At 41.9% G+C, this 25,842-nt stretch overlaps 1 protein-coding gene across 4 annotated transcripts in view; it reads left to right on the forward strand.

Moving 5' to 3' along the window:
• vav2 (vav 2 guanine nucleotide exchange factor) overlaps positions 1 to 25,842 on the forward strand; it is a 162,709-nt gene that overhangs the window by 22,203 nt on the left and 114,664 nt on the right. For all 4 annotated transcript variants that reach the window (XM_060890304.1, XM_060890303.1, XM_060890301.1 and 1 more), the window contains exon 2: positions 22,949 to 23,065. In XM_060890304.1, coding sequence (XP_060746287.1) covers positions 22,949 to 23,065 — 117 coding nt within the window. The remainder of the gene's footprint in view (positions 1 to 22,948; positions 23,066 to 25,842) is intronic.

Genomic DNA, 25,842 nt, shown 5'->3' on the forward strand with positions numbered 1-25,842 from the left:
TTAGTGCTGATGTGTGAGAGTCTCAAACGAGCCAAACATTGAATACGTTCATTCGATACACAGCTGCATGTTTTCATCTTTTACCATCTCTACGGTTCAACACGTCTTTCTTTATTAAAAAAAAAAAAAAGATGCCATTTTTCACACCAAATTGCGAACCGGTGTAATGGATCTCAGCGTGCAAGCTGCCGATGTTCTGATAGACTCGTACGCTTCCACCCAGAGGAGCAATCATGTTTACGCTCGCCTGTTATTGAGAGACTCTTGGCGATGATGGCGGAATATTTACAGCATGATTGTGAAACCTTTCCAGCTCGAGAAAAAAAAAAGCGTTTCGGCTACACGGCTCGGGTTGTTACTCATCCACGTTCTGTTCTTCTCCTCCTCCTCCTCCTCCTCCTTCGACTCCTCCTCGAACGTTATTGCCTTTCAGTCAGCTTTTACTCACTCACCCAAGTTCGGCGTAATTGTTTGCTGCCTCACCGTCTGGAAATGATTCGTTCACAGGATAATTAGGTGAAAATTTATGGTGTTGTCCATTGCCTGCTTGTATAAAAAAAAAAAGGATAACAGGATTTCAGCTCTGATATAAAGTGTCTGTGGTTTGTTACCAACATACGTCACCTCCCTGTTTCAGAGAATTGTACCGGAGAAGACGAATACTATAAATATCTCTCGTCATATTTCTTAATCTAGGCCACAGGAAGTCCAATGAGCTCTGGTGAGATTTACAGCAGGGCAGATAATGCTCACATTTAGATTTTTAAATATTAGTCTACAGCAAAACTGTAGTTATGTGTAAAAAATGAAGCCTTTTAAAAAATTAATAGGCACGTTAATTGGTATTAAGGATCCGGCTAGTGGGTGGTAGCGCTAAAGAGCTCCTGTTGTTTGGTCATTAAAGACGCATACATGAATATGAATTACTTTGAGAATGACTCGGTCAGCTGTGTTAAGGGTTTCTCATGCTTGAAACGGTTCCACCGGGTCCTAGTAAACCTCGGTTATACAGGATTCTGGGTTATCTTGTCTTCCACACCGCTTAGACTTTACCCGGGGTTTACATTTAATCCTGGGGATCCATAATCTGACATTTCTCACTGTATAAATACGGCGTGCAGCCACTTTAAATTCCGATTTGTCTCACGCTTTCGCGTCAGAGAGGTAAAAAATATCACCATGCAAATCCTCCTTGGGCTTTTAAAGCTTTCTGAGACACAAAGACAAAAGAAAATAAAACACTTTAACGATTTCACTGCCGTTTACGCAACACGCAGGGATTCTGTGACTCTACCAAGTAGGTGCTGGGCGATAAAACGATAACGATATGTATCGCGATAGACACGTGATCGATATCAATAAAAAAATGTGTTTGATAAAACGTTTGATATTATTTATCCTTCGTCGGAAGAAAACAGAGGTTGCGAAGAAAGTTTGGTTGCATTAACAAAGGCACTCACTCTCTGGTAACCTAACAACGTAGGGAGTGACACACTAACAGCCAATCATGTAACAGTATCATGTTTGGTTGCGCCATATCGTTGTCTCGTGCTGGTCTGCTGGATTCCTCTTCAGTAACCGGCGACTGATAAGCAGAAAATGAGCCGCAGCGAGCGAGGAAATTGTAAATAAAAGAGGAAAAGTCGGCGCGCCAGTACAGCAGTTTTTTAGACTTATGTTTGCATTTTAATTATGTGAGTTTTCCTGGTTGTTGACATTTCTGTCTTAATAACTGAGGGGATTACGATCAGAGGAAGGTTAAGTTTAAAATAAAAATCTTTAAATGTAATATATTTTACTCCTGGTCCTTATTTTAAATGGGCCATAAAAAATATCAATAATTATCGATATCGACCGATATGAAACACTGATATCGTGATACAGTTTTCAGCCATATCGCCCAGCCCTAGTACAAAGCACGTGATCTTAGGCACGGAGGTGCTGTTCAGATTCTGATTGGGTTTCTGCTGCTAAGCATCCAGCCGAACTAGCAGTGCTAAGTCTCCTTCCAAATTCCGAGTGTGAAACGTTCCTCTACCATTACCAGGATTAAAGTGCAGTGTGAAAATCCATTAATTCTCCTGTGTTCTGAAAGAATGAACTGATGTTAAGTAAAGGTACGGTTTAGATTTTTAAAAATTTATTTCTTATTTTTTTTTAGTCACAATATGCAGACACTAATGCAGCGAACCATCGCATCCTGAGGAACCGCTAAACAGCGGTGCAGTGGTTTCTGAGATCGGGTTACGGGTCTGTTGCTTTTCCCGCATCTATGTGGGTTTCCTTCAGGTTCTCCGGTTTCAAAAACATGCTGCTAGGCATCCCCAGGATGGGCTCCAGATCGACCACAACCCTAACCAGGATAAAGCTCTTACTGAAAGTGAGCGACTGACTAATGAGCCACGATGAACTAGATAAAGGCTTTAGCTTGTTTATATTGTATCACTTCTTTTTCTCCACCAGTGAATCTCCAGTGCATTAGTAGACCGTCTGGTGCGAGGAGAAAAAAAAACAACAACATTGACGGACTCCGCTGGAACAATCGGTTGTAACCACAGGGCTGAAAAAACCCAATTCAGCGAGCGAGTCGATGCCGTATCGATCACAGGACGAGCAGTTTCAGAGTTTCAGGTTCTGCGGGCGAATTATCGACGCGCGATCAAAACGGACACAGTTCACACTCGCATCCAGTCTCTCAAAATGCGCCTCTTAATTGCAAACTAAATAATTAAAAGCTAGTGTGTGGAATGGAGAAGGTTCTGGCCTCGTTGCAGTGTTTACACGTGTCGTTTGCCACACAGCGTTAACTGCGAGCGTGGCTGTAACGCTGAGTTAGCGCATCGGGCTTAGAGCACCAGAGAAAACTGGGGTCACTGGTGTAGAAGTGTAGATCATGCAGCTTGTTAAGACTCTCGCTGTTCTTTCAGTGGGGAATTAAGCAACAGATTACACCTTTCTTCTGAAAGAATGTATGGGCTCAAATCATCATCTTTATACTCTGTTACACACGATATCTAGTGATGTTTACTCTGATGATGTCATGTTACCAGACCTGACTGTCGGAGATCCTCAGTTTAACATTAGAGCGCTGTATTTAAGGAAGCTCCGCCCCTTCCTCAGATCTCACGAGCCGTTTTATTTATATATATATATATATATATATATATATATATATATATATATATATTCTAAATAAAGTGAGTTGATAAATAAACGCGCAGATGCTTTACAAATAATTTGTAAAAGGTTTATATTTAAAATATTCTCTTACTGTTTTACTCCACATCACTTCATCCAGCTGATTTATTTGCGACAGCTACTCTCCTTAATCCTGTTGTGATAGCATTAAGTTTTTTATGGCTTTTTTCTTGCCACCGTCACCGCTTTCTTGCTCGTTCGAGTTCTGTATACACCTCAGCACTCCTGGAACGTGTGTGCAATTTTGCGACAGCGTGCGCGGTGAAGTACGCTACAGAAATCAGACAGGAAATGGAATTGACCAGTTAACTACGGTAGCCGGTCCTCGGCAGTCCGTCTCCGAAGCGTATGTAAATGTCGCTTGTCTTTGTACGTGATACCGTTCAGACGCTAAATTATACATCGAACGACGGAGGAGCCCGAGAGAGAAGGAGGTGGTAGAGAGAAAGTGAGAGGAAAGAGTGTCACAGCCATGTGCTCTGCAATTTAAATTTTAATTGCCTATATTTATCTTCCCCGCTCAGTGTGACGGGATGATAACGGGGCCTGATAACGCTGTTTGTGAAGCACCGCCACCACAATGATACGTGAACACAGAGAGAGAGAGAGAGAGAGAGAGAGAGAGAAAAGGAAGCAGGAACCAAGCAAGGAAGGATGGGAGAAAGGAAAAACAGAAGGAACACATTCAATTTTGCGCCATCGTCTCCCACGCAGTCCTAACAGCTCCCTGCACGTCCCAGGCTGAGCGTAGAACAGGAAGAAACTTTCTTCACTTCATAAATTAAACATCTTATCATGCAGAAACGCAGCGATTGTTTGTCCACATCCTACCATTTTAACAAGAGCCGCACGTTTTGTTTGGATAGCGGCGCGTTTTTGTCAAACCGAACAAGACGTAACAAGAGCACAAACAAAACCAGCTTTTGTTCAGCCAGCGGAAGTTTATTTTATACCAGTGTGAGAGATGATTACCAAAAGATGACATCATCTGTTTAGTTCATCACAAAGATCGACCATGAAATAAAATCACACCCTGAAGAAATACGTTTTTATTTTATTTAACAGGTTTAAGGGATTTCGGTTTCGGACGGAGTCTCCGGTGTCAGAACCGTATCGTAAGAATCGTATCGTAATCATAGCACCCTTTTATTTTTTTTTACAATTGTAGAAATCGTATCAAATCACAGGAAACTCAGCCATATCATAAAATATTTCATTATAAGAATATGAATCGTATCATCCGTAGTAGATACAGTGGTTTCGCCAAATATCGGATTAATACTTTATGAAAGGAAACCGTATCATAGCAAGACAGCATTATTGTGAAATGTTGAATAAACAAAAACGGAACAGATTTGTTATATAGTGAAACAGAGAAGCGTTGTATTGGATCTTTTTTTAATCATTTCAGCACTGAACATCAGCCTACAGGTCTTCATCCACCAAATAAATCTTTTTTCTCCTCAGTGGTTAGATATGCAGGACCACATCCTACCATCCAGCAAGAGACGTCCTTAAATATGTGAAGCATCTCCAATTTCGTACCATTGACAGTTACATGAAAAATGCAGCACAGTGGAAAGGCGCTCTGGCAGAATGAAACTTGCCTAGTCTTGTTCTCGTCCGACGTTTTACAGCAGCTTTGTGGAGCTCGGGTTCCTGTGTGGGCAGCTGCAGACGTTCAGAGGTTTTGAGCGTGTGTAAGTTTTACCACAACGTCTCTGACCCGCTCTATTAGCTCTCGCTTTTCCAGGAAGCTGTCGAGTTAAAGGCAAATATAGCCGACCCTCTGTCTCGTTCTCTTCTTTCTGTAGTTTTTTTTAGATTTTCCCCCTTAATTAAAGATTAACGCTTTCAAGTTATAAAGTGCTGCACGTCGCCTCGGTTGACTTTGTCCAAGTTAGGCAAAGTGAGCTAATATTTTAATAATGAACTACTTCTCTGACTGTGCATGCGACATGTGTGTGTGTGTGTTTGTGTGTGTGTGTGAGAGAGAGACAGAGAGAGAGAGAGAGAGAGAGAGAGAGAGAGAGCAGTGAACTGAAACAAACACTCTCCAGTTCATGTGGCCGGACACAAGCTTCATCATTAACTCTCCTCTTTTGCTTGTGTTGCGTCTCGGTCACTTTGTTTACTCATCATCTCTCTCTCTTTCTCTCTCTCTCTCTCTCTCTCTCTCTCTCTCTCTCTCTCTCTCTCTCTCTCGTTGTCTGTTTATCTCAGTTTCTCCTCCAAGTGAAGATCAGTCACTTTATTGTGGCCCGGCTGCTTGAATGCTAAAACACGAAGCATGTGGTGTCTTCGGAGAACAATGTGCAGGGACTCGAGAGGACGTCTTTATAGAGCTAATTGTAAAGTGGAATTCGCTGAAATGTCAAAACCCTTTTCTTTCCTGTGGTGCTTTTCGTCCCCAGTTGTGTGTTAGTCCCTTTCAGCTTTAGATACTTCTCACCCATGAGAAGGCTTAAATGGTCAGAACGGGCAAATAACGAATTCAATAGCGATGCACGTAAAAGCTCCAGTGAGGAATCGTTTGTTCAGCTGATGTGTGTAGTGCAGCAGGCGGTGGGATTCAAATTAAGTAGCTCAATGCCGTAGGTTTAAATGTTTGTGAATAAGAAGTAAGATGTTGTTGTTGTTGTTGTTGTTGATCCAGATCTAGTGTTTAAACTAAATGTTAAAAGCCCAGTTGTTGTTAAGCGGCTGTCAGATAGGCCGGGGGCACCAAAGGACCTGCCCCTGTAGACAAGCCGCCATTGTGAACAGCCTCTTCATCCGCTTAGCTAGCTGTTTGGCACCACGTAAAAGATTAACCCTGACTTTCTTTTTGAGTTAATTTAATTAGATCAGTCAGATTTATGAGTTAATATGAGAGCTGTTAGATTTCTTGTAAATCATCTCTGTCTAGCAAATCATCCCGAGTACTCTCAAAAAACGCAGAGACCGCGATTTCGTCCGTCTGTTCCGTCCCATCAGATAACCAGGTCTGATTTCTCTAAAGACGCACTGAAATTAGATCAGTATAACTCCTAGACTGTTTATTAGGATTAACACTTTAAATAAAAAAATGAAATTTCAGAGACGGTTAGAGTCAAAAAACCCACGTTCATGTAACCCATGATTTAAACTTTCGACCATATTGTACGATCCTATATGTCAGTGGTCTTCACTATTTTTTTCATGTGAGCCACACTGATAGGACAAAGTCAATAGGAGAGTCACTTTCACCGCAAAGTATGCCAAGTTATTTAGTCTTAAATAGCTTATCTGCTTAAATACAATGTGCGATATTGCAATACAATAATTACTCGAGTTGCGGATGATGCATGTTCCCCATCAGTTACCTCTTTTGTCACTGTCACATTGCTTTGTTGCTGTTCATTTTGTGTAAACACAAGTTGTTAACTAGCATGAAACACAAACTAGCTTCTGGCCGGCCGCCAAAAACTGGCTATTGCGCAGAACGCAGCGAGTCAGTGACGAGTCAAATAAGATATATAAATATATATTATTATTTGTAATAGAGCACATTCGTTTTTCTATGCTTCCCTGATTGTTTTTAAATGTTATTTAAATGAAAAATAAATTTTAACCACATGATCATATCATCGTATTATTTACTGCCATGCGAGCCGCATATTAAAGCTCGGCGAGCCGCAGGAGGCTCGCGAGCCGCGCAATGAGTAACACTGTTCTATGATATCAAATGATGCCGGTTTGATGATGAGTTTCCTGCACACCAGAGATTCTGACGAATGGGAAAACTCTCACTTTTATATATAAATACATACATAAAACTGCCTGATTACCAGTTAATGTAGAAAAATGTTCTTAATTAACTACTACGATACGAGTTGAACTCTGTCTTATTGGGTGTTAAATGAAGTACTTTAGGAATCCAGCCTGCCACGTCAAATGATCTTCCCGGCGAGCTGAAGGGAAGCCGAATCACAGAGAGAAAATGATATTTAATGGCAGACGCTCCCCATGCCGGTCATGATTCCGGTTTTATTTCCGTGCTTAATTTGCTGTGTAACAGCAGGTGATAAACAGATTTAGTGAGAGAGGAGAGGTAATATACCTGTCGTGGTTTTTTTATGCCACAGCTCTGGTATCTTGCACTTCTGAGCTCGTGTTGTTTAAGGACTGAAGTTCGACAGGAAAGCAGTCAGAGCTGGAGCTCCACATGACCCTGAGCTACCCGATAGCACCCTGAATACAAAGAGTTTCCAACATCAGCATGTTTTATACCTCTTATACAACAGCAATTTACTGATGATAACGCTTTATTGTTTAAAGAACACGGAACACTTTGTTTAATTAGTTTACGGTTCCAGTTAATGTTGTGGAACATCCGTGAAGCTAGTTTCTGTTAGCGCTTACGGTATAGCAGCTAGAAGCACTTTTTTTAATAATGTAGCTTGTCAACCAGTGAAAAACCACAAAACAACAATCTGTCTATCAATTTATCCATCCATCCATCCATCTGTGAGTCTATCTATCCATCCATCCATCCATCCATACAACCAACCACCAACCAGTTTGTCACTCTCTTATTTTATCTGTCTGTCTGTCTGAGTTTATCTTTTTATCCATCCGTCCATCTATCTACCTATCTATCAGTTTATCTATTTCACCACCGATCTCTCCATCCATCTATTCATTCCATTCATCCAACCAATACACCCGTCTGTCTGTCTATCTATCTATCTATCTATCTATCTATCATTGAAGTTACAGATTTATCTTTGTTACAAATCACAATCATTGGAGACTTTAATCTTTACCGTATTATAAACTCTAATCCTTTGTTTGTGGCACATCCATCAGTGCCAGTGTGAGAGTCTTCTAGATGTTTTAAAGGTTCGAGAACTTCAAAACCAACAAACCCAGCTTTTATTTTTCACTTCCAGTTTCCATATTAATCCTGCACTAATTGGTGGTAGTGGAACGAGCGGCATTCCTTGGCACCGGCGCTCGCAGTGCTGCCTTTCCCCGAGCCCACACGAACTGTCGCTGAGACGCTTCCATCTGTCTTCTCACCCCAACCACATTTCGTTCATAACTCTCATTTGGCCGAGGATATAATTAGAATCGGATATCGTGCACCGATTCGGCGACAGTAAACGTGTTCCACACCGAGCTTCATGTTCACACTCTTTCAGGAGCGACTGGAGGATGACTTCCCACTCACCTGCCATCATTCTTCCAAAGAGTCGACTCGATTACGGCGCACGTTAACGGCGTTATCATACCAGCATCCTGCGCTGTTTCATGGGGGAGAAAAAAAATACAGAGTTGTGGAATCTTTTAGACTTCAGTCAAAATGGCAGCCTTAAGTCCCGCTGTCTGAATGTGTCCTTTGTTCCTGTATTATTTATGTACTTTAAATGTCAGGACACATCAGGAAGGTTCAGTAGGTTCGTCCTTTGTTGAACCTACACTGAATAGAACGGTTATTTTTTTATAGCGGATTGTAGAATGCATTCGAATGTGCTAAATAATGTACGGTTTGTAAGTATAGTACGGAGTTTAGTAGAGTCAGGATCGCCTAATATCGAGACAGTATCATTTCAAGGCATTTCTATACTTCGTGAGAATGATCAGGGTTTGTAGGTTAAATTACAGACCGACCTGAAGCCAAAAAATGGAGTTTTGCATTTGTCCATATACATTTATGTCCCTCTCACAGTGGTGGTTAAAGGTGGGGTCTCCGATGTTTGAAAGGCAATGTCGACATTTGAAATCACCAAAACAAACACGCCCCTAACCCAAACGGGTCCCACCCCTGTATTGATAGCTCCGCCCCACACATACATACGCAACCCAGGCAACTAATTGAAAGAAATGTGTCCTTATCATAGCTGAAGGGAAGAACAATACGATTGCAGATAAACAAACAAGCAAAAATGACACACAAGCATAATCATGTAAAGGACAAAGGCATATATTAGTTCTGTGTAACAAAGCTAAACAAACGTTACTCACCTATCGAGAAGGAAAAAAAACAAACTCGCCGTCCCATCGCAGGCCTTCCCGCTCCTTCAGTTCTCTCCAGCGCTGGAAAGCTGATCCTATATTAACACGTCCTACTTCTTACCTTATCGTAAGCCTTTCTTCGCTTTCTTTCTTTGTTTTTATCCTCCATGTCAATGTTAAAACCGCTTTCTGCTAATGTCTTCTCAGTGGCTACATTTTAGTTTTGTATTTGTTTTGTTTGGCGGCCCAACGCAGTTTTCTGAAGCATTTCTCAAACAACGGAGACCCCACCTTTAATATGAAGCTCATATGAAAGTAGACATATCGTTCTCAAGTTTTTTTTTTTCCACATAAATGTTTCTATCTTCAAAGTAAATGGTGAAACTCATTTCTGCTCTCTGAGACGCTGTTTATAAGCAGCATATATAGATTTCACCTTTAACCACTAAAATTCAGTGCAAGTTTACGCAACTTTATATTTATAGAAATATATTTGATATAAAATGAGTTTATATTAAATTCATGTTCTATCATCAGGGAAATCCTACAAGAACACATGCACTGTAGACAAGTCTTGTAGCATTTCATGGCACAGGCATTTCTATAGATGTTAAATAAAAAAAAAAAAACCTAAACCTTTGTGAGAAAATACACATTACTGGATACACATTAAGTCGAGTGTTTTTCGTGATGGATGAAAATTATATGGTTTAGAAGCAGCAAGTGGCCATAATGGGCTTTTATGGGATGTATTAAAATGCAGAAAACAATGTTATCGTATTTGTTGTTATTACCACAGCGGTGTTGAATTCTTCAGTCAGAAAGTGTGGATTTATTTATTTATTTATTTATATTTCTTTTTTTAATAACAGCAGCTCTGACATGCCGTAATGATTTATGTCATGTATTGAAATTTGCCAAATCAAATTTCATACAGCTTTTTCTTCCAGATTTTTCCACCAACAGAACACATTCCATCAGAGATGACTTTGGTGCTTGGACCCCTAAAAATAGTAATGTACTTAGATAACGTGTTGCGATTTTCACCGCGGTAACAAAATAGTCAAATCTTCAGACCCACGGATTTGCTGCATGGACCCCTGGAGGTCCTCGGACTCCAATTTACGGAATTACAGATATAAAGGATTTGGATAGGTTTCGATTTATTACTCGCGTACAAGTAATAAATGTTATTTAGAAAATATGTTGTAGTTTAAAAAAATAAGAAAAAAGTAAACAATATAATCGTTGATTTGTTTTTTTTATGCAAGGAGTCTCCAGTTTCAGTGCTTTGTTTATTCCTTTTCACTTCTCAGTGACCTGAAAAGCTACTTATATAAAATATACTTATATAAAAGAGAGGATGGAGGACAAGCTGACTGTTTACAAATAATATCTTGTGGTGGTTACATAACATTATACGTGACAATTAAAGGTGGGGTCTCCGTTGTTTGAAAGCAAATGTTGACATTTGAAATCATCAAAACAAACACACCCCTAACCCAAATGGGTCCCACCCCTGTATTGATAGCTCCGCCCCACACATACACCAGACAAGTATTATGGCGGAACCTGCTGGGGCAGCTGACCGAGGGGATATTTTTATCAATAAATGAACACAATGAGTAATACTATGGTAATACAAATGTGTTTTTGTAGTACTGTGTGTTGTACCGTGAAAGGTTTAGCTCCGTTTCACGCGGAAGACGTTCAGTTCTCTCCAGCGCTGGAAAGCTGATCCTATATTAACACGTCCTACTTCTTACCTTATCGTAAGCCTTTCTACGCTTTCTTTCTTTGTTTTTATCTTCCATGTCAATGTTAAAACCGCTTTCTGCTAATGTCACACATGCGCACTGAACACTCTCTCCGCCCATATTGACAAGACACGCCCCTTTCTGCTCATTGGCTACACGTCAGTTTTGTTTTTGTTTTGTTTGTCGGTCCGACTCTGCTATCTGACGCATTTCTCAAACAACGGAGACCTCACCTTTAAGTGTGATGTTCATTAATGAATGAAGAATGTGACTCGGCAAAGTAACACTGCGGTTCATGACAAAATAATTTCTGACACATCGTATTCCTGAAGACTTCTTCCTCTGGTTTCATGATGCATTTGCACACAATAAGGCTTTACAACTGCAGCAATTTATTTAAAGATTCTCTTGTGGTATTTAGCAGAAGTAAATCAGGCCACTTCTGAGGCAAGTTTGTACATGAGTTCTCTCTCTTTCTCTCTCTCTTACTCTCACACACTCACTTCTCTCGTTCTTTTACGTCAAGGTGCTAGAGGTTTAAAGGGAAAGCAAACACAATTCGCACGAACAGTTGCTTTGTTTTTATCTCTCAGTGCAACCTTCAAACTGCGTTACACAGAATATGTTTTATTACTAAAATAAATTATGAACATAAGTACAAAAGTACTGAACCTTTTTTAGAGCTCGCTGTAAATATATTTTATTTTATATAAACGATCTCAGACACAGTGTTATCTGTTGCAAAGTACCTTCTGAAGTATATCAGCAATGCCACAAGGTTAAACATCATGACCGATTTGTTTAGCAGCTTGCTAGGAACCGAAATATTATTGTTTTGTACATGCTGATTAAATTAACACCGTATAAAGAAATGGTGTGTTTTAAGCTATTAACGTTGTTGTACTGCCAGTTACTCTTACACACAGACGAGCAAAAACGACCAAAGGCCAAAAAAAAAAAAAAAAGTGGAAGGTCTGAGAAAGTGTGCTGAACTTTATGAACTGTAAATGCTCCGCAGTCGCTGCAGTGATGTCATCGTGTGGTTTGGAAGAACGGCGTTCGTTTGGCATCTCCGTGTCAGTACGAGGAGCTTTTTTTATATTTCTCCCTCGTCCACACGTGTGTGGAATCCGTTCTTCTTCCTCGTGTACGACACGCCTGCAGACGGCGCCGAGTCGTTTTTACAGTCAGTGGGATTAACGTACTGAGCCAATAGCGTCAGGTTTGAAGCATGGCGCTGAAAATTACAAGCCGAACGCCTCACAAAACCCCCCAAGAGTTTGTTTTTGGTTTAATTTAATAATAACTGCTTCTTTCGTGTCACGTCGCGTTCTCCTTATACGTAGCTGCGATATTTGTTAAGAAGAAAGTGCTCTGTTTTATGATGGCTGTCACAATGAAGCACATTAGTATGCGTTTTATATTCAGATTTTAACCACAGACATTGTCACAAAGCCACTTCAACAGAAATCCAGATGGAGAGTTTCGATCTCTAACGAGCAAGACAGAGGAGAGCGGAAAGAAAAAAAAAAGTCTTCAGCCGACACGATGAAGAGGAATGTCCTCTTCTTCGACACCCGATAGTGAGATCATGAGTCTTTACGCTTCTACAACTATTTCTGTAAAGACAATCATGACACGGTCATGACTCTGATTCCAGCATCAGTTTTTTTTCATTTTGTTCTGACGTCGCATGCTGTAATTTTCCCTCATAAACCATGAATAGGGATTTTACACCTGGTCCAGCTGTAACATCTGGTTCTTGCTTTTGTATAGCGAAAAAAAAAAAAAAAAATCCTCTCTTTATTTCACCGCTCAGCCTAAAGGTTTCCAACATACAGTATTTTGTTCCTTATAGCAACCAAGGCTTTAATTGCGATCGAAGTTTGCGGGATTTAATTGTTACCGGTTTATTGCGAGACCTCTGGGATGATGACAGCAAATTCCTGTCATCTAGAGAACGAGGGAAATGAAGTGAAATGTTGGACAGACTCACAGAGGCTGATTTCTACACCGTCGTTACACGTCCGAATACTCTGTATCGTCTTTATTTTATAATACGATAGCGTTGAATTCCAAATCCTGATTGGTCAGAAGGTTAATCAGCAACTTAATCATTTCATAACAGCAGCTTTCACACAGACTTATATGATGGGTCACGTACTAGAGGCTGAAAAGGGAACAACTAGAACAATTAGAGCTGTTAGAGATAAAAGGAACATGTTTGGTGGACATTCTACAACATTATCTTACTGTGCATAATAGCGCTGAAATAATAATAATAATAATAATGAAAAAATGACGCGTCGATACGGTCGTATTCTTCATTTGCGATTATGTCCATGTCCACACTAATACGTTTTCGTCTGAAAACGTATATTTTTATCTCCGTGTTGGCCTTTCGTCCACACTGAGACAGCGTTTTAAGTCGACGAAAACGTAGCTGTTGGAAGACGCTCTCCAAAGCGGATAAATTTGAAAACGGCGTCTTCGCGTCTTGCGGACTGTGAAGGCGGAGGCTTTTGAATACTATTACGCATTTTTAGTCATGTGATGCAGTCGAAAGTAAATAAACGCCTGGCGGAAATGACGCAGGTCGAAGCTTTACTCGCGCGCAGTAGGGAGATGTGAGCGTTTTCATACATTTCAGAGTGGATGAGCAACTTTTGGAAAACGTTTGAAAACGATAATGTGGACGCGGAGCGTTTTTAGACGTAAACTCCGTTTTCCGGATTAGTGTGGGCGTAAGAACTGAAAACACGCCGAGGTTCAATAGAATCAAGTGATTCTGGGACCAGAACCACACTGCAAAGGACACTGAGATGAATCACGCTCTGATTCGGGCCACAGTGTGAAACATTCCCAGTGTGATGATGTTCTAATACTTCAGCATATAAAGACTTTGATTCTATACGATTATGTTCTTCAGACTTTGCTGCAACAGTTTGCGTTACACTATTTTTTGTATTTGATTTACAGTGCGGGTGTTTGGTTAACTAGGCCAGTGTGTGGCATCAAAGATGAACACGATTTGATGCCGTGTGACATTTTATCCTGTTTTTTTTTTCATCTTTTCCCGAATCGCTGGCTTTGGGGTGTTAGGGAGCGTCTGCTTCAAACGCTTCCGTGTACTACACGTCAAAGCTAAGCGTCTTCAGACCGCTCTCGAACTCGCTATTTGCACTTCAGTTGCATGGCTGCGTGTCTGAGGGCTTATTATCATTCCTTGCCCTCGCCGTGCCCTGCCAGATTAAAGCATCTCTTTTAGTCTGGCTGGCAGGCTGTCTGTGGTTGCATGGATGCAGTTCTGATCTTCTGCAGAGGCTTCTTCATGAAAAGGCCTTGGTTGTCCCTGTAGGCAGATGAAAGTGTAGGTGTAGGAACCAAGTGACTCTGATTCTCTCACCCTCCCCGATCCTCGTGTCTTTGTCTGAAGGGATCAGTGGTGAGGAGCTGCTTTTCGATCCTGTCAGTACAGGGTCTTGTTCAACACATCTGTCTGACAAAGCTCTTCCTTGTTTCTTCCTGTTAATAAGAGATGAGTGTCTGTTTCAGCTATTCTTCGAGCATGCGTCGACTACAAGCTCCATCATTTTTCTTTCAGACAATAAGAAACAGATACGTGGATGACGTGGACTAAAATATATAGTCCTACTTGACTAAGAGGTGCGTGAGGACACTATCACACCTCAAAAGGTCTTGTGAATCTCACTCGCTCTCACTCACTCACTCATTTTCTACCGCTTATCCGAACTACCTCTGGTCACGGGGAGCCTGTGCCTATCTCAGGCGTCATCGGGCATCAAGGCAGGATACACCCTGGACGGAGTGCCAACCCATCACAGGGCACACACACACTCTCATTCACTCACGCAATCACACACTACGGACAATTTTCCAGAGATGCCGATCAACCTACCATGCATGTCTTTGGACCGGGGGAGGAAACCGGAGTACCCGGAGGAAACCCCCGAGGAACAGAGAGAACATGCAAACTCCACACACACAAGGTGGAGGCGGGAATCGAACCCCCAACCCTGGAGGTGTGAGGCGAACGTGCTAACCACTAAGCCACCGTGACCCCCCTTCTTGTGAATCTCTTCCATTCATTCATTAGAAATACAGAATAGGATGAAGGTCCTCACATCCACTTTGGCATCTTTGCACCATGTAATTTAGCAGCTTGTGTTTACAAAAAAAGCTGCAAAATGCACAGAATCAGGTCCATTCAGGCTTGAACCGCATTCTCAACACGTTAGACTTCGCTTGGAAGCGGGCCAAGACCACCTTCATCAGGCTGTCTTGGACCTGTTGCTTTTGGTCCCACCCTCGAGTGTGATTGCTGTGTTCTCACTTGCCTAAACAAACCGAAAGTGTGAAAAGGATGTGTGCTATTGCTAGTCTAGGATGAGAAGAAAATGAGTTCTATTGCATATTATATTTGACTGTAAATTAAATTTAGCAGTTAATTAAACACATACCGACTCTAATCTGGTCTTGGCATAAGAGGGACCGTGTGCGTTCTCGTACAACTCGGCAGGGCGATATCCAGGGCGAGTCACCTCGGAAAAGTTTGGAGGAAACACCCACACATCTGCGCAGGAAACCAACCGAACTCAGAAGATTAAGAAGAAGCAGAACGAATTTAGACATATATAATTATTCCTGCGTTAAATGGATTTATATTATAAGCAAGTGCTTTATAATTATAAATTGCGTCAGCGTTCGTCTAACGCAGAGGACGGCCTGCATCGGTCTTGACGATATTTATGACTCGTGTCAATCATTTGAAATGAAATAAACACTTCATGTATAAGAAAAAATGCATTACCATTAAAATTTGCATTTGCAATTTTTTTTTAAACATACAGTATATAGTCCCTTCGTACCTCAAGATGCTCAGCATTCTGATGTGCAGACCGTCGCTTCACCTGTACACTCAATGCACCGCTGCTCATTAGGTAGGGTAAACGGTGTCTCCGGTGATTGAGTAATTATTTATCTGGGCTATGAAGACGATTATTTTAATGAAGCTGTGCATGTACGCCCCAGAGTCAGATGAGTAATTAAGGGGTTGTTTTTCATGCTAATGACATTAGCCATCTCTGAGGTAATCATGGAGAGAATAGTAGAGTACTAACAGCTGCACATTTAAACACACACACATGAAAGTCATGATCCAGCTCTTTGGACTTTTTAGTGTTTAGTTTTAAATCTGTACATGTACAAAATGAATAGACTGGTTAGACGATTTATCATGTAACACCAACTGGAAAAGTTTTAAACTGCTGGAACTTTGTATGAGCTGTAGTGCCGTTTCTCTCAGATCGTTATAGTCTAGATTGTTTGAAAGTATGCAAACATTCGTCGCTATTGGGTAATACGAGCAGAGCGTTGTTATAGCTTGCGTTACCTTATCGTAGGATACAGAGTGTCAAGGAATATTAGTTGACTGGGAAAGTCACGTAGGTCAAACGCACCAAACAGATGTTCATGGGCCGCTTAGTACTGTTAAGCATGCAGTGATTTGCATGAAAATTGTTAATAGTAATGTTTTAATGTGTTTTCAAACCTTGAGATCTTTGCTTGGGTGCTCTGTAATGGTGCCATATGAATCTCCACCCCCAGATCTAGTCCAACCCTGATCAGGATAAAGAGGTTACTGAAGATGAATGAAGATAAAGATGAGCCATTTCTCCACAAATGCAAGCTCAGAACTCTTTAGAATGACGACAGCGGGTCTTTGCATATCTCAGTGAAATGAGGGATAAAGCCACATGTGGCTTGAGCCGTAAACGTGTAAGCGAAGACACTGTTGAAGATAGATGGATGCGGCTCTTGGCACTCGCGATACACTGTCATAAATATCACGCCATTGATTCACAGGAGTCACTCATTCTCTGCAGGTCTTCTTGTGACATCCATTAACCCAGGTACTGCAGCTTTTAGCTGCACGTTACTCAACCACCTCAGGCTTTCACCTCCTACACCAAGCATGAAATAATCAGGCTCTTTAAGCTGCATAGAAGTAATTTTGAGGTCATCATGGCCTGGGCATAGAGGAGGCAGCCTGACCATGAAGCTCTCCAAGAATGTCTCTAAAGGGTTTCAGTCATTCACATCACTTAGATTTTTTTTTAAAAGCTATTGGCAATATATCAAGATGAGTGGTCATTAATTTGGAAGATATTTCAGTTCTAATGGCACCACATAAACTGCACTAAGAAGGTATGAATCTTCTTAAGACGATTAGGGAAGAGTGAGGAGATCGCGTCACGCTGGGCGACAGCTCGTCTACCTCAAGGATGCGTGTTTGTCCTTGTTGGGAAATGGCCGTCCTCTTTCACAGCTGGTTCTTTCACTGTTATGCTTATGACACTCGGCTCTGAGTGTCAGCACTCCGCTTTAATATCCTCATTTTCAACTCAACCTTTCGAAGGCCGAGGTTCTTGGCATCCAGTACACTTAACTCCTGCCATCGACGTCCACAAGGAACTACGGGGTACCAGACTGGATTTTACAGACCAAATCAGAGAGATCTGTTGCTGTCTCTCTTTTTTTTTTGAGATAAATAACTTTTGGAATATTAAGAGCTATATTTTGGATTATGCTGCACCACTGGTGCTTGAAGATTCCCTATAGAATGGTATGGAGTCTTCTTCATGAGCTCTTATAGAAGCCTCCACCAGGTAGGCTAGGCATGTTCAAGATATTATAAACAAGTCGATTCTTCTTTTTTTTTAACCTCTGGTACTAGAGAATCCTTAGGAAAATATACGTAAGGTTGATTATTTCGTCGCTGTCAGGCGGAATCCTCGTATCTCTAAAACCGTTTTTTTTTCAGGAAATTAAAAAAACGCCGTTCCTTATCTGCAGTGCACAGGGTTTAGTCCACGTTACAGTGAATTCCTGTCCTCAGACGAGCACCAGAACTAGCGGGGGTCAAGATTTTTTTTCTTTGAGCCCAGTGTTTTGAAGACATTTACCTCAGAAGACGTGTTGATTCGTTGCGACTCTTCTTGAGGAGAAATATGCCGTGAAGCTCTCCCGCGGAGTGAGGAAGAGGTGGACAGTTGAAGTGTCAAATGGAGTTATGAGATTTGTACTCAAGCTATTTTCAAGACTTTAGATTGGTTAATAACTTGTAAAAATAACAGACCCACGTGGGGACTGACCAATAGCATCGATATGTGAAAAAATATGAAATTGACCAAATTTGGACATACGAGGTTTCCGCCCGACAGCGACGATATGCATCAAATATACATTGTTTGAAAAGAGAACGGAGAACACGACGCAGGCTACTAATGCAGTCTATGTGCAGAACTAAGGGAAAGCAACCCCGCTTGAGTACCTCATTACACCAAACATATCAACGAGAGGGCAGAAGTTTACACTGCTATAGATTGTAGTGCTGTTCAGGACAGAGGCTGTAGAGCACCTGCAGGCTAGAACATGTCACAAAAAACATTCCCCAAAGGCGTTCATGTGCATTTTCTGCAAGCCGGCAAGGGAACCCGCTGATTTACGACTTGTATGTTTAGAGCTCATCTATGCTTTAAGGTGTGTAGGAGTAGAAATGAAGTGAAATGGAATGAAACGAGGCGGTCTGATCGCCTACGGTAGGTCAGACGCTCGGTCCGGATTGAGATTGTCTGATTTCGTGCAAGGCCTGTACAGAGGAGACGCTTCTACTCTTTGTCATTTGTAATGCCTTGATGAGGTTTGATAGTCGAGGTCATGCGGTGCACATGGTGATAAAGATCCACTGTAAGCTGACGTTATCTGGCCGGTCAGGACTAGATGGGCCATTAGGGAATAAAACCCCTGACTTCTTACCCATTTCCTCATGCCAAGTTTTGTACCCCTGCACAGGGATCTTCTAGTTCAAAAGGGGCAGAAGCACGAACACATTTTTTCTTTGTTAGAGCTCATATACTGTACATGTGTTCTGCTCGGCCAATCTATAGTGGGATTGTTTACGTTAGATATTTATTCTAATAGTAGTTTTGAGGGTTTGTAGTCATTACATGGTAACTGAAGACAAACTCCTGGACCAAACAGTTTCCACATGGTATAAAGGAGAAGGCAGATAAGATTTAAGCCTTTATTTCAAACCGTTTTTGCCTCAAAAATCATTAATGCCGATGTCCGTGTATTCTCCAGCACAGTTCTAAGCTGTGCTTGAAAGTGAATCTACTTTTTTTTGCATTAAGAATGGATTCAAGGTTTGATTTTAAGACAGATGGTTTTCCTATAGGGGGCCTTTGCTTTTGACACGGAGGGGTTCCTGTGATACGCTCGGTGTTTGGATAATACTATTGGATTTGCATATTGCTTACCAGCATGCATTATTCATCCTGTGTCTGCCTCTCCAATTAGTCCAAGTGGAGCCTTTCTCCAGAGAAGGTTTAACATCTGTGTGACCTGGAAATCTTCAAGGCAATTTGGCCGAATTTGATATTCGGCGGCCTTCGGATTTAGGCGGTTCTCGTGAACCCGTGTGTACACACGCGCTCGTTTAAGCCGAAATGCACTTCTCCTGTGGGAGACACTTGTGTGTTGTTGATGATTACAGGGAGATGGGGTACTTACAAAACGCTTTTGCCTTGGGGGTCATAGCAGGCTGTGGCCTGTCCACATTTTTCACCACAGGAAAGGCTTCCCTTCTATGGGATGCTGTTAAATTATCCATAAAAGCTTCCCTGACATTGCTCCATTATTGTTTCTTTGGCACAAAGCGTGTTGCATTATATTGCTGTGAATTTGTCTACTGTGTGGTACATTGATCCTGAGTGGGTTGGTGTTGAAAGCTGCACAGTCTTTGAGTGGTTGGGTGTTAAGGTGGAGGGTCGTTTGGGTTCACTTTTCTCCTCAGCCCTTTTCCTCCTCTGTCTCAGGAGTTCTGGTGATTCAGTCCCGAGATACAGAAGTGTACTCACAGGTGCCTTTCTGACCGATACATCACCTCATCCCTGCCGCACCGACTCGCACTTTTTGCCTCAGACTTACCGTGTGAACGTCTTCCTGCCTGTTTAAACCCATGCTTCACTATCACGCTGTTTGACAGATGCTCTGACTCTTTCACCACTGTTTTGGGAGCGGCTCACCGTCTGGGTTAAAGATCAGCCTACCAGACTGCCGTTCACCCTCCCGCCTGCTTTTACTCCTATTTTCCATTCTACTCAGACACAACAACCTTCTCTAAGGAGTTCCTACACATTCCTTCTCTCACATCTAGATTGTTTTTTTTTTTCTTTTTTCTTTTTTCTTTTGCTCTTCTATTCCTGCAGTCACATCTGCTCTCTCTGTCTGTGGAGTGTTAGATATTGTCAATTTTTGGTGTTAGGAGATGCCCTGAAAACTCCCTCTGAAACCCAGTAGGGAAGCAGGATCAGTGAGGAAGGTGCACCTCAGGAGGAGAAAGCTAATGCATTATTCTGTGTGTGAGCACGGCACAGCTTCAGGATAGACTGTCAAAGGATGACAGCTTTTTTTTTTATTTGTTTTCTTTCGTCTGCCGTTCGACCGTACCTTCGCCGCTACCTCTCAGCTTTGTTCTTTTCCCTCTTATTTTGTCTCTGATTTATTTGGTTTCTGCTGAAAAAGAAGGCAGTCTCGGCATTTGGTACGAAACCTCCACCCCACGTCTTTCAGATAGAACACGAACGTCGCGTACGAAGAGTCGTGCAAATACAAACGAAGCTATCTATAGAACAAACAAACCATCAACAGAAGTGCTGTGCACTAACAAAATTAGTCTTCTTGCAAAAAGTAAGTCTTTACGTCCGATCAAAAGGTGCATAAAAAGCCGTTTTCCCTGAACCAATTTCACACAGCGGAGAATGTTCTTTTACCCGGGGAACATGGAATTAACAGACTCGCAGAGGTGTTTTAATATTGTGAATTAACATATAATTTTTTTCTACAGCACCACAGGAACCTAAGCATGGAGATGACTCACGATGCTACACTTATTATCTCATGACCTCGGTGTATATTATCTTAGCAGCAACGTGTTGTCTCATGACACAGATTTTTACCTCATGGACCCGATCTATTATCTTGTTACCTCAATATATTATCTCATGGCCTCAATATATTACCTCACGATCCAGATATATTTCCTCACGGACCTGATATGTCATCTTTCGCCCTTAAGATACTAGCTCTTGGCCTTCGTATATTATCGTGTGAACCGCTATAATAAATCATAGCCTCAGTATAATATCTCTGGGCCTTATCGTTATCATCTCATTGCATCAGTAACTTACTGTAGCCTCAGTATATTCTGGTAGCCACAATATAATTATCTCATGGCTTCAGTTTATTATTTTTTTGGCTTTGACTTATATAAAACCACCGTATCACCCCAGGAGCTCCTTAAAAGTCTAACTTATTCTGCAGACTTTTCTTGCTTGTTAGTTGGAAGGTGTTTTATAGCAAGCTGGTTTTATACACCAGCATTTTATGAGCCACTGTCCTCATCTTTCCCTGGTCTAAAACAGCTGATGATTCTCATCAGCTTACGATTAAATCAGAGAAAGGTTGAACCGTGGGCCTTTTGTAAGAGTGCACATCTTCACCTAGACTGATGAAGAGGCTGCTGTGTCTATAGCGCAGTGATTGCGGTATCGTCGTACGCCTTTGTGTACCGAATAACGGTTAATCTCAGATCAGTACCAGCTCATAATGCCAGGGTTTGTTAGACGTAATGGTGACGGTCGGAGCTGTGGTACTGGAGTGATTGCTGTAAACAGTAGCGCAGTGTGTGCTGTTCTCGTGTGAATGCTGGTTAATAACGGCATCATGAGGATAACGGAATAAGGGTCCTTGGTTCTCGGTGGTTTATATGTTGGTGTATTTAAGATCCCACAAGTCTATTCTGAGCGTTGGTGTATAAGTGCTTCTCCTATTAAGAACCCCAGTGTCTGCTCCCATGATTGCGTTTATACCGTAGTTACTGAGATCGAGTCACGGGTCAGCACAAATCAATTCGTTGACCGTTGTATTGTAGAATGAAGCCTGAAGACCAAACTGTTTCATGGTTAAGGCGGTCAGTTGATTGTTGCTTTTCACTACCACCATTTTATTGCACAATAATGCTCCAGTCGTTGGAATAGATAGATTACAGTCGCAGGTATTTTGCAGTTATGCTTCTGTATTTACATATATGCAGGTTGGACTGCTATAAAAATCACTTACCTTTTATCAATATATAAATTATTCTTCCATCATCAACGAGCACTGTCTTTTGAGCAAGTTTATAAAGACTGGAACCCGTAATACATTAGATAGATTTCTGAGAGGAAGTCGGTGTTGTTTTTTACGTTAGCAATCCCGTGCTTTTTCTTGCTGAAGAGATCCAGAGATGTAAAGTTTTGCTTTCCTGTGTGACGTTTTGTTCACGTCGCTGATAAAAAGCAACGCCGTGTATCTGTTGCATTTGACTTTATGGTGTGACGTGTCCTGGAATTCACAGGAAACGGCGAGCGCCGGATAACTTGTAAGAAAACGGTCGCAAGATACGAACATACAGTAGATGAGGATTATAGATGGAAATGATTTGGAGCCAAAGCAACACCTGTTTTAGCCGCATCTTACCGAGATAAAAAAAGCAACGACACAAGCTTGGGATTGTAATATCAGGAGAAAAATATGAGTTCATAAACATATTTCTAATGCAGCATGTGAACCATACAGCTGGCACGTTTGTTGTTGATGTTAAATTTAAATAAATAACACACTAGTCACTGTAGACCCGAGCCGGCTCAGGTTCATCATGAGCGGAGTGACATCTGGCGCCGCCTTAATCATCCTTACTAAAAGCAGGAAACAAGACGGCAGCGCAGGAAATTAAACCTGTTCCAGAACTAGCATGCTGATGCTGTCTGCTGTCGTAACAATATTGTAACGGCTATAAACACTGAAATGAAAACGAGCCCAGGTCAAAAAGAATCTGCTCAATGTTCAAAGGTCAATGTTCCGTCTTTCTTTTTTTTCCTTTACTTTAGTTCCTGTGCCTGAAGAACATCCGGACGTTTCTCAAGGTGTGCCACGACAAGTTCGGTCTAAGGAACAGCGAGCTCTTTGACCCCTTCGAACTGTTTGACGTCAGGGACTTCGGGAAGGTGAGTTAAACGATCGGGTTTATCACCGTTTTTACTCTGAACGCTCGTCTGCGAGCCAAACGCCTTATTTCAGTCGTTATCGATTGATCCGTGCAAGCATCAGCTTTATTTTAATGAGGTTTATTTTTTTAAAACAAATGCACAGGGGACACCGAAAGCAAGCACAAGGCTCAACTGGTGATGCCTGCATTAGTTTACACCTCCTCATCTGTGCGTTTCAGGGTTTTTGCAAGTTTTTGGTTTAACACTTCAGGGTCAGCGATATGCACGAGTGTGTGTCGGGGAATATCTGTGTCAGCATCCACCTGGGATGTTTAGGGGTTTGTGTGGCGATAAGAGGAGCTGGGGGGAGCTCGTAGAGATACGAGAAATGACGAGCGTGGAGATTTCAGTGAGAAATTACAAACATTGAGATTTTAGTCAGAAACAAAAACCATCACAAATCGAATTCTTGTACATCTGTCACTCACTCACTCATCTTCGACCGCTTATCTGAACTACCTCGGGTCACGGGGAGCCTGTGCCTATCTCAGGCGTCATCGGGCATCAAGGCAGGATACACCCTGTACGGAGTGCCAACCCATAGCAGGGCACACACACACACTCTCATTCACTCACACAATCACACACTACGGACAATTTTCCAGAGATGCCAATCAACCTACCATGCATGTCTTTGGACCGGTGGAGGAAACCGGAGTACCCGGAGGAAACCCCCGAGGCACGGGGAGAACATGCAAACTCCACACACACAAGGCGGAGGCGGGAATCGAACCCCCAACCCTGGAGGTGTGAGGCGAACGTGCTAACCACTAAGCCACCGTTCCCCCCTCTTGTACATCTTTTCCTGTCAATTCAGATGTGCCAAACCACCAGGTTTAAGCTTATCCCTTGTTAGCGGTGTTCAAATTTTCATGACAACGAGTTTTCTGAATGTGAAAGAAAGTGTTTAACGAAGTGTTCAGAACATGCGTTACTTTAGAAAATGATCTCCGAAAAAAAAAAAAGACTGGAAACGGCACTCGTTAAATAAATTCGCCAGACTTGTGGGGATTTTCACCCTAATGACGGCGCTTAGTCTGAGAGATGGAGAAGAATGGAAAGAGGAAGTGAAGTGGGATACAAAAGAGGGAGAGGGTGGGGGAAGGGAAGGGAAGATTAATCCTTTTGCCAGACTGTGGGCTTTAACAGATAATGCCGGGGTCGTCGTGTGCGAGTCAATGAGCTCACGGAAAACAATATTAAAATCCTCTGGCACGCCGAATCAATCTCACACACCCTCAACATGTCAATGTGAAAATTGCGTTTGCGTCGACTCGGAGGTGACGGGCTTGTCTCACCATTGATTTTCCATTAAAGCTCAGCAATGCATTATAATGTATATCGAAGGAGACAGCTCAACACTAATGTCCTTTACATTTAAATCTTTTGCTCCACTTTTACACGGGAGATGAACGGAGCTGGTTGCTCTTCATAAGTGAATGATAAACAGCGCTATCGTTAATTTATCAATACGATCCTGAACTTTTTCTCTGAGCTGAAATACAGATCGTCGATCGGTCACGGGATCGCGGAGAGACGAGTCTCAAAGTCGCGTGTAATTGCAACGATCAGGATCGTGGACACTCTTGGGTACTGAGATGTACTGATCAATTATTCTAGAATTTAATCCATGAACTAACAACTTTGTGTATTAAATGATGATAAAGTAGAAAAAGAGCACAATTTTACAACACCCTCCACTTTCTTACTACTACAGCTATACTACAGTGAATATAAATAAACAAACCAATTTATTAAATGTCCAGAATGCAAAATCTGTATCTTATTACACTTATTATACTGTTTAAAGATGTCCCAAGCCTTCTAAATTTCACATGAAATTTTCGACATAAATATGGAAACTGAGCGTTTGCAGCAATTTATTAGTTGACTATCAGTAGAAATGTAATAATTCCCATTTTAAGTAGCACTAGACTAATCTACACACACCACACTTTCCAGTAGCCTCACTGATCTTCTGAAGAACATCCCGCATGCTGCTGCCTCAAAAGGAACCTCCTCGGAGACCCTCACAGATCTCCAGGTGTGTAATGACCCGTGTGACTCACCTCGTTCCCGCGACCGAAAGACAAACCTCTCCATTAACATCAGGAGTACACCTCGCCACACACTTCCCAACATTTCTCCCCTTAATTACAAGCCCTCTCCTGGGTAAAAGAGGGCACCTGCTGTGCTCTTCCAGTTTCCTCCCCTCCGTCATCTCGGCAGCCTTTGGGACGCAGCCCGTACTATTCACAGATGGACCGGAATTCACCTCGTCATTTTATATTCATCATAAAATCATCGCACACGAACACGCACACGCTCTCCAGGGGACGTTTTCACGTAAACGCGCTGTCACATCCGAGGCGCATCGCCCTCTCTCCTGGTTTTAATTAGACCTGGAACGAGCTTTGCTGTCATTTAAATGAACACGACGATCAATTTATTTTGTGTTGTTGTAATGATGGTGGCAATGAGGCTGCAGATGTTAACAGTCTCGTTGTCCTGGGATGAGATACAGCGCTCAATTAAGACCGGGTGAATGATGTGCGTGTTTTTCAAAAGGAAAGCTGTAATTCCAGGCGCAAGTACGCCCTGGTTTTTTAAACGTTTTTTGAAACAATATTTAAGCAGCTTGCCTTTGTAAAAGAAAGGGCAGGAGCACAACTTTGATGTCTTTTGTGTCCTGGCATGAAAAACGAGGCATGCCACAAGAAAAGACATCCTCCCTT

Source organism: Tachysurus vachellii, chromosome 17 (genome assembly GCF_030014155.1).
Source record: "Tachysurus vachellii isolate PV-2020 chromosome 17, HZAU_Pvac_v1, whole genome shotgun sequence".
Classification (NCBI taxonomy): Eukaryota; Metazoa; Chordata; class Actinopteri; order Siluriformes; family Bagridae; genus Tachysurus; species Tachysurus vachellii.